This window comes from Limulus polyphemus, unplaced genomic scaffold, assembly GCF_000517525.1.
Source record: "Limulus polyphemus unplaced genomic scaffold, Limulus_polyphemus-2.1.2 Scaffold288, whole genome shotgun sequence".
Classification (NCBI taxonomy): Eukaryota; Metazoa; Arthropoda; class Merostomata; order Xiphosura; family Limulidae; genus Limulus; species Limulus polyphemus.
Window position 1 is genome coordinate 407316 of NW_013665898.1, and position 10886 is coordinate 418201.

The 10886-nt window shown below is 33.5% G+C and overlaps 1 protein-coding gene across 1 annotated transcript; it reads right to left on the reverse strand.

The window, feature by feature from the left end:
- Positions 1 to 6631: 6631 nt before the first annotated feature.
- LOC111085233 lies at positions 6632 to 9459 on the reverse strand. Its single transcript, XM_022382878.1, has 3 exons — positions 9030 to 9459; positions 8201 to 8500; positions 6632 to 7485 (listed from the first exon to the last, which is right to left on the reverse strand). The coding sequence occupies exons 1-3, from the start codon at positions 9078 to 9080 to the stop codon at positions 6988 to 6990; spliced, it is 849 nt and encodes a 282-aa protein (XP_022238586.1). The 5' UTR covers positions 9081 to 9459; the 3' UTR covers positions 6632 to 6987.
- Between the last annotated feature and the right edge of the window lie 1427 nt (positions 9460 to 10886).

Below are 10886 nucleotides of genomic sequence, written 5' to 3' on the forward strand. Positions count from 1 at the left end.
AGCTTTAACTTGCCTCAGGATACATGACCTTGTGATCTGTTGTACTAGTATGGTATGGGGTATGTGATTCATGTCACTAATATATCAGTAAAGGAAACCATAACCCTTCAAATTCAACAGAGGGATTTTGCAGATGTAAGGGAAGAGTTCCTTCTTATTCTTACAAAGTAAACCGTCACTTGATTTGCTTAATTTGTGCAAAATATCATGGCAACCTAGGATCAAAGATAATGACAACCTTTAGAAAACAAACCATCACGTGACCTTGTTCATGTGTTATCATACATGAAATGTCAATACCAAACTGTTTCTCTTGTAGAGGAAGTGTATAAAGTATTTTGAGTTGGATATATTTTTCCGCTTTTCTTTCAAATAAAGAGGACAGCTCGTAATCCCAATTTCATGTGTGTTTTCATGTTTTTAATGAAAACAATGTGATGTTTCAGCATCAGAAGCAAATATGTTATATTGACTGATTGAACTTATAATTTCGATTGATGTTGGGTACCATCAATAATTGAGCTAAAGAGAAGGCTATGATAAAGTAATTACTACAGAGTGAACAAAGTAATGAATGGATATACATGAAAGTTATCGAAAATCAAAGAACTTTCAAAATCAACCAGTAAAAACTAATCAGAGACCAAAAGGATATACATATATGCACCTTTTTCACCATTTAGATCTTACTCCAGTGAATTAGCGGTTCGTCGATAATTATTGTAAACCTAGAGAGACTTAAGTCAGAGATTATTACTAGAGCTGGATTAATCCTACAAGTAAGTAATTGTGAATTCCAATCCACAAAGCACCTACTGAATATTACACTTACAGTTACAGAGCCCTGGTTCCAATTGCAAAAGGGGTAGCAGCTGTAAACTGGTTCTATACATGATTGCTGAAATTAAATCAAATAGCGAACAAACAATGACGAACGTACTTAACCTTGAAAGTCTCGTAACTTGTTTATTTACAAAACCAACTTGCCTTCTGAAACATGTTAAATATGATCTGAATAACTAAAATAAAATGTTTTTTATTTCATTTTACATGCAAATCCGGTCATGCAATTAACTCAAGTATTAAAGTATCAAAAATAAACGTAGTTAACGAATAACAACCACATTTAATACAGGGATTAAATTTTCAGCAGTAACTGCAAAGTTCAGAAACAGTTCAATACTATAAAACAAACTGAATTCTTAATCGAGATTACCTGAAAACTCTAGATATATTACGTTTGATTTCATTTTGAATGATTGTGTTTTTATCCTGTAACGGTAAAATTTACAAACAACCACAATATTCCTTTACCAAGTTTCCTCACAATGTTTTACGAACATTTCAGTTTAGTACTATGTTCTTTACCAACATCAAGTAAACACAGAACACACTGTTTTTTCTGTCTTTGTGGTCTAAACTAATTATTGCAGCTTAGATCAAACATACACACATCACATTAAGTTAAGGCAGATTATTTAGGTGTCTGATAAATTACGTCCTTGTATATTTCATGTTCATGTACATTTTTAAGTAATCATAGTGATCCGTAGGCATTATCATACATACCAATATTGAGCTCAACATTACATATTAACAACCATACACTTGCACTACATGACGCCAACATTCAATGGCAGCCATGTTATCTACGTCGACCATCATCGGTCACTCTTCCTGTATGCTAGACGACATGTATGGTTTTTCAAGGCAATATACGATGAGTCGGTGAAAATTAAGAAAACTTTCATTCTTACCATAATTCACTATCCAGGTGCCTTAATCAGAAAAAAAAATCTGTGCAACATTCGTCAACTTCTCCAAGAATATAACTATAAGGAACTCCTCAAGATCCGTGGGTTACTTCCTGTTTAAACTTCCTATACAATCTCCTCAGATTTTCTACATAAGCGGGATCCCTGGTGCCTTCAACACCCCACTTATCTTTTTGGAAAGGTTCTCAGCTGCACCAATAGTCATTGTCGTCATTAACAATTATTCACATACAGAAAGATTATATTTCATTTTTCTTCAGATTTACAGTATTAATAGTCATGCTGGCTGATTTCTATCACCAGATTTTAGAATAAACTTCAGCTGCTAGAGAAAAGAGAAAATACTTATTTGCTTGAAAAAAGGCAAAGTATTATTGTGTCTATTCTACATTTTAGCCAAACCAAGGTCCTAGTGTGATATCTCAAGTTCTACATATATTACCTAGGTCAATGACTATTCTCATTACAAATCGGAAGGAAGATTCATTTCTAGCTTGTTTAAATTTCACAGGAAACTATTCAGTAATAGTTCTGATAACAAAACAAACAACAAACTTTAGTGTGATTCAAACTTAACACATTCATTCCCAAAACATATTACGTTTTTAAATTAAGTTCCGTGAACTGTCTTCATATTTTTAATACTTTTTATTATTACCATCTAACAAATTTTAAGCCATAGTACTGAGGACTTTGATAAGTGAGCTTTTGTTTGATAATAATGATAATAGTTAACAGTGAGGGTATATAACTGGTGAATCAATTCACTCTAATAATTACAAACACTTTGATAAGTGAGCTTTTGTTTGATAATAATGATAATAGTTAACAGTGAGGGTATATAACTGGTGAATCAGTTCACTCTAATAATTATAAGTATTTGTTTATGGCATTGCATATTCCTAGTTGCACAGTTATAATAAATTATTTACTTGGTTCATTTTTAGTTCACACCCATATTGTTGGGATTTGTTTTATCAGTATACTTAATATAATTGATCAAGTGCTTATATAGTGCTAGAGTTTAACTATACAATTTATAGCCATAATTGAAAGACAATCAAAAAAAGTTTAGAGTTGGTCTTCATTTGTGAACTAAAACAGACTTTCGCTTTTATTAACGAAACCTAACGCTTCTTTTTTTAGCTTTAATAACAAATATAATATTTTCCTTCAAATTGTTTCATGATTAACTAGAAATGAACTGACATTTTTATACAATCTGTGACTTACATTACATTTTACATTTAAGTCAACTTCAAATTCAAAACTAGCACGAGAATGTGATTTTAAAATCTACACAAATTTTACATTGTTTATACTCTATTCAGTGATGCTAAATGCTCATACATTTTCAGCACTTGAATTATATATGCACATGCAGGCTGCAATTATTACCTACTTATAGATTATTATACAACTAACTAGCATACCTGAATAATAAAAATATAATTTATGTATTAACTGTTGTCTATGTAACATATATACATCATACTATTTGCCTTTATTTTTAGTCTTTATTTTAAACATAAAATGATTTTATTATTTTCAAACACAACATTTTAAGTATGGAAGTTTAATACTATAAAACACTCTATCTACAATTTAAATTTATTTTAGAAACACGAGTACTTATTTTAATAACACCAAAAAAGTACAAAAGCGGTGTTCCAGTCCGCTCCTGCTTCACTTTATCACGTATTCTACTAAAGTTATTGAAAATAGAGAAAGAATATAACATCAGATATGTTTGAAAAGAATAACCATTTCAGGGTCTAATTATCATTTTAAATGTTTAAAAAAATGACAACAGAAGTAAACACATTTCTGTTGATATTTTATAATTAGTAAATAGTTTATAAATAATGTCCACTGTGCAAAGATAAACATAATATAAAGCGTACATCATATTTCTACTATTCTTGTCAACAGATGACACTAGGAGTCCACTCATTAGAGATACCTCACGGGTTAATTATATATTGTGTAATTCCTAAAGGGGAAAAGTGGTATTGACAAAATTTTATTATAACGTTCAGGAAAGGAGGTGTGTGTCAGTTAACAATGTTGTAACGTATTGTATGTGTCAGTTAACAATGTTGTAACGTATTGTATGAACATAAACAAATAAACCTGTTTATCGTTTAGAACTAAGAAGTTTTTTTACGCAGATCATTATCCTTTTCCTTTACTATCATGAACTTTGACCTTTACTTCATATGAATTTATTTTATTTTTTAAGTTCACAAAGGTCGTCTAGTATTCATGTTTAACAATAGTACTGTCCTCCTGTGGGACAGCGGTAATTCTAAAAACTTATGAAGCTAAAACCCGGGGTTCGATTTCCCGCGGTGGACACAACAGATAGCTCAGTGTGGCTTTGCTCTAAAAACAAAACAAACAAACACTAGTACCACCTTTAAATTTCACTGTTTTAATATATTACTATGATACACTCAAGACACAAATGATGTTATTACATACATATCACACAAACAACACTGACACATAGATAGTGACGTAGAAAACATTACTTGTTTGTGAACAGACAGTATTATTACACAGAGAATTACGAACAATAATGTTTCATAGGTGTTGACAGAAAGAATATTCTTATGTACGTAATAACACACACAATATTCTTTTACTGTGAAGAATCAAACTAGACGTCTCTATGTGTTCCTAAGCCAGCATGAAATCTTATCATGCTAAGATGTGAGGCTCGATTTTTGTGATAGGCACAGTTCAGATAGCCCATTATACAGCGTTGCCCTCAGCAATAAACAATAAAAAATCAAAATAGACTAACAATAATTAAATCAATAACAGTTACAATTACCCAAAATAATTACTTGGCAAAGCGTATTTGATACGAGCTACCAAACAGCTTTTAAACAATCCTCAAGGTGACCATACTTGCATTTTCAAGTATGTTTATAAATATAACCACACAGCAGAAACTTACCTCTCGACCTTTCTGCAATAGCTTTGCGACCTCCTTTTGTGTCAAAACTCCTGTTTAAAAAACACTGGACTTGGCAATACAAAATAGCTACAAACATTGCAAAAAATCATTAGTATTTGTTCATCGAGGTAAAAAAAATTAAATGTGTGATTTATCGAAATAAATAAAGTAAATGTTGCGCAATGATGAGCCACAGAAATGCGATATATACATTAAAAACAAAACTCCAGTTACATCTGTTTTTCATGGCTAATAGGTTCGTATTTCTATCATAATTTCTTAGCGAAGATTCCACCTTAATGAAATTTATCATAAATAACTGTAATGGTTATTCAAAATAACTATGGTTGAAAGATTTAACAAAAAGGCAGGAAAATGACAGGGTTATATATAAGCTAAGGCAAGAAGTACTAATAAAGGTACTGGTGTCAGTAATATTAAAATACACCTGTTAAAGACCACTAGTGGACAACTGACTCTTAAATTGCATCACTGAATGATTCGGTGTTTTAGACGCTGGACTCGCAATTTCTGGGTCGCGAGATCAGAACCTGTCACCGAACATGCTTGATCTTTCAGCCGTAAAGGGGTTATAATGTGACTGTCAGTCCCACTAGTTCCTGTAAAGGATATCGTAAGAGTGGTGTTGATTAGCTGCCTTCCTTTTAGTCTTTTATTATTTTCAAAATTAACGACGGCGAGGAAAGATAGCTCTCGAGTAGCTTTGCGCTAAATTCACCAAATAAACAAAAGCATTACTGATTTATAAGATATTTGATGCGAGAAAACAGTTACGAAGAGTAGACTCATGCTAGAGAACTGAGATAAGAGACGTTTGTGAAAGAAAAGGGCAAATTATATAAGATAAACTACACAGTGAAAAGATAAATAAAGTAGTGTAAATATACTGATACAGTTAAGAGAAATTTGGGAAGAATATAAGGTTATATAAGATGAATGATGTAGCCTAAGATTAACGAAGGAGCAATAGCATATAAGAGAAATTAATACAACTTGAATATTATGAAAAATAAAAGGAGTGATGCTTATAATATTAAATAAATTATCCTGGCAATGTTCGGTAAGTCGTATGTATATGATATTAAGAGAGTGGCACAGGTATTGTTTTGAACGTTGTTAAAATGTAAGAAGAGGCCTACAGACAATTTTTGGAAAGTGGTAAGATGATATTTATTTAGACGATCAATTTTTTGCTGGTTAATAATGATGTAAAGTAAGGTACCTGAATGGTATTTTGAAATATGTCTGCAAAATAAGATAGCTGTTATATACCCTTTTATTGGTAAATATGTCTGCAGGATAAGATAGTTGAAGGTTGTACAATGTTTTATTGGTGAATATGTCTGCAGGATAAGATAGTTGAAGGTTGTACAATGTTTTATTGGTGAATATGTCTGCAGGATAAGATAGTTGAAGGTTGTACAATGTTTTATTGGTGAATATGTCTGTAGGATAAGATAGTTGAAGGTTGTACAATGTTTTATTGGTGACTATGTCTGCAGGATAAGGTAGTTGAAGGTTGTACAATGTAATTGGTAAGTACAGCTGTAGAGTAAGGTGGTTGAATGTTTTATTAGTAACTATGTCTGCAGAATAAGGTTGCTGAAAGTTGTAGAAAGTTTTATTTAAAAATAATAGTGTAGTATAAGGTAGTTGAATGTTAAAGAAGATTTTGTGCTCACGAACGTATAAAAGTCACTTAAAGGTACACATAATAAACGATATTAAATTAAATTTGCTGACTTTTCTTTTATCCATCTTTAAACGGATTTATATGTCAAATATAAACATGAATAAAGCATGATGATTAGAATATCCGTTAGATATTTACATTACGTTCTACGAAAAGAAAGCTTCATCGTTCAAAATGTAAAATTATAACAGAAAGTGCATTTGCGACTTTATTCATTAGGAACCAGCTGATATACATAAAAATGGTTATTTATCTCAGATATTTTGCATAGTAAACAAGCTGGAAAAACAATTTAAAATGTAAAACTTTGCGTAAATAGTTAAAACAAGCTTTTGTCGTCTGGTTGATAAATGAAAGTAGAGAATTTGATTGTCGTTATTCAATTAAAGCGTCCTACTACAAACTCAGTTGAAATATATTATACACATTCCAGTCAATATATTATATGCTGTAAAATATTCAGTTCCTCATAAACATATAATTACAAAATGGGCGCAAAAAAGTGATTTTCCTAGAAAGATTTGTTTGTTCGATCAATAGCCTTTAGAGTTGTGAGAGACCACCACCAAAGGTAGCCCTCCGTACCCTTTGTGGGTAATGGCGCTGGCCTGTTTTTGAAATTGTCCAAGTTGAGGTATGCCATCTTCAGATACAGGGACCTTCAGAAGAACATAGCGTATACCTTTCTTAGCAGTCTTTGGAGGAGATGGATTAATAACCTGGTGATGTCTCAAAGGAGGAAGAATTGGAGGTTCTGGAATACGAGGTGGACTCACAGGGTTTGGACGAAAGGGTTGGCTAACAAAAACGTGGCGTTCAGGAGGCGACTCGGGTGCAGGATGAACCTGCCCAGTAATTATTTTGGGTTCTGGGATGATGTAAAGCTGGGCGTTAAGTTGGTAAAAATTGGGAGCATCTTGGCAAGAAACGTTGTACCACCACATGCATGTGAAAGTTTTTTGGTTGAAAATGGAACCATTAGGACACAGGAAACTTTTCTGAAATCCTTCTTCATAGCAAAAATGAAACACCTGCAGAGATAAAAAAAATGTTGCTTACAACATGCATCGCATTGACTTTATTCATGCTCGAAGAATAATCATTTCAAAGACCGTTTAATTGCTATGTTCAATCATTGAAAGAAGAAATTTATAACGCTTTTAGGTTAATATTCCATCAAGAAGAAATGTAATTGTTCAGCTAAGTTTTCATCCCAACCAAGATTACATGAAGAAATACAGTTTTGAAAAAGGAAAAATTTAAATAGCAGGTTATTAATGAAGATATTATAATTTTCAAAACATGTTTATGGTACACATTCCACAAATTAAATTAATTGGATAAAACTAATGCTTTCAATGTAAAAAGCATATTTATAATATCCAAAATGACCTATTTTTTAATTTACAGATATATGTATGTTTGTTTTTAGTTAAGCACAAAGCTACACGAAGGGCTATCTGTGCTCTGCCCACCACGGGTATCGAAACCCGGTTTCTAGCGTTGTAAGTCCGCAGACATACCGCTGTGCCACTGGAGGGCTTTACAGATATAAAGGTATATATATGGAGTAACCAGAACATCTCACTTTCTGGTTAATGACGTTCAGCGAATGCTAGGAAAATATTATAATGAACGTATCTCAAACCAAGTTAGCTCGTAACTGGCTTATGGTAATAATATATCAGACACCCAATGTTGATATAACCACAGTAACCGGATAATTGATTTATTTCACTAATATACCTGGCAGCCGGAGTCGACGTCAGCATAGTAACCGGGATATTGTCCTTCGCACGAGAACCCCGTCTGTGGTACATAACTGAAAACTGGATAATCTTGTCCAGCTACTCCAACAATTCCATCTGCATCCGGATCCTCTTCTGTAGGAACTGGAAGCTCGTCGTGAGAGGTTGTTAGTGGTCCGAATTCTGGCTTTTGTATCTGAGCTTGGCTTTGAGAAATTATTTGTTGTTGTTTTTGTCCATGCGAATAGCCGTAAGATGGTAAATACACTCTTTCATAACCTTGTCTATACTGGCTTTCCTATATTAAATAAAATGTCATTATAACAGCATAACTATTCGTTTTTAAGAAATATCACTAAAATACCTCGGTAAATATATATGTTAATCATTAAGCCAAATAAAAGCCCGGATAAATGAATACAGATTTCAATAAAACTTCGAATTTATTGAAACTTAAAAACAACTTTACTTCCACTACTTGGTCCTTTTATACGTTAATATAAAATATATTATCAAGGAAAACGAAATATTTTAATTGTATCCTATGAAACGGCAATTTACGTAAAATTACTCGTGTTTATCAAGAAAGAAGTGTTGAAGAATATGATAGAAAATATTTTAAAATTACATATTTTTCTGAAGGGATCTTTAATTTAGAAACCAGTTTTTGATATTTCTTAATGACTAAAAATTATATACTTCCTACTTGCACAAAAGTTTCTTAGAACTTAGTGTTTTTTTTACCTTACATGGTAGCTATCTCTAGTGTTTGATAACATATCGTCTCCACTGGATATGCACTTTCAAATGAACGTTAACATACTTACTTGAGCAATCACAGACACCAGGAGCGCAACAACGGTTAGAAGAAGTTTCATTTCAGAATTCTGGAACAACCACTGAGTTGATCTTCTGCTTCGAAGAACTAATGTTGTCCAAATGTGGACGGCACCTCTTTTTATACCCTATAAGTAGAGCTTCTGGGAAAGGCGTTCTGAGGTGTGACATTGGAATATCGGAAATGATACCCGTTACTTGTGCTTGGCTCATCAGTTTGTTCTAGATCTGCCAAATTTTGTTGTTGTAGGAGCGGTTTTATTTTAGCCAACGGCAACAACCTGATTTCGTTGTTTTACTTTCGCTACTAAAATATATGTAACATCTTTTTCCGCCCATCGTTAGAACTCGCTACTCAAGAGACCTTAATCCTTAAATAGAAACCGCCTCCACGATTTCGCAGAAAATCACCAGTCGGTAATCAAATGACTGATCTCTAGAGCAACGGGACATCAGTGACTATCCCAGATGACCGATAGGGGGTTGGGTGGTGCAGTACTTCTTCGTGATCGAGCCGGTTCCTTACGTGAGAGTAACCGCCACCTGCTGGAGAAAGTAGTGAAGTGTCATCAGGTCACTGACATGGTTGTTCGTATTGTTAATGATTGTCTAGTTGAAATCGGGTAAGATGATGATGAAATACAAAAATGAATTAGAATGCGATTGATAACATAATTCTTAAGAAACTAGCAGAGCTTAAAATGTTCTTTTGTATGATGTTGAAGTATCCTTACAAAAGAAAATTATAAAATAATCTAGTCAGCCAATAACACCAAATAATTAGACTTTGGGGAAGTCCAATGGAGTAACGGAAAATGAAAATTCCCAAACAACGTAGTAAGAAAATGTAAGTGTGAGAATAATGAAACAAAACTGCCTCAAAAGAAGAGAGAAGAAACACTGACAATAAAATAAGAACTTAGACAATTACAGGACGCATTATCTGATCAGCCTGTGTTGCAGTCCCCAGTGGCTCAGCGATATGTCTGCGGACTTACAACACTGAAAACCGAATTTCGATGTTCGTAGTGGGCATATTACAAATAGCTCGTTTTGTAGCTTTGTGCTTAGCTATAAAAACAAAGAAACATCTTATATTTGGGCCTGAGATGTCCAGGTGATCAGTGCGCTCGACTCGCAATCTGAGTGTGGCGAGTTCGAATCCCCATCCCACCAAACATGCTCGCCCTTTCAGCCGTGGGGACGTTATAATGTGACAGTCAATCTCATTATTCGTTGGTGAAAGAATAGCCCAAGTGTGGCGGTGGGTGTTGACGGCTAACTGTCTTCCCTTTAGTCTTTCAGTGCTAAATTAGGGACGGCTAGCGCAGATAGCCCTCTAGTAGCTTTGCGCGAAATTCACAACAAACCAAACCTCATTCGCAAGTACTTTTTTAATACAGAATTGGTACTGATATAGGTAAATTAAACCATGTGGAACATATTTATGAAATAAAATGACCACAGCTGGTTTTGGAAGGTAACTTCAAATCACAGTAAATATATTCCATCTTAAGAATATAGTGGTATCAATGCAAGTCACATCAAATGTCCAATGTGCACTCCGTCTAAACTCCAGACACGGTAAGTTATGATGCACAGAAAATGAAGCATATTTTCAGTGACGTGAATTACATAATGTTGAATATGATTTTTTTGCATAAGTGCTAAATGAGCAAATGTAATTCCTATCTAGTGATAAGCATATGTGGTTTCAAAGTCAATTTACACAGCTACCTACGGGCTTTTTTCATAAATATATTCTGAATATGCTTTTTATATACCCACACCAAATGGCAAAACTGTAGGCCGTATGAGTTCCTCAACTCCTGTATCCTTTATAACCA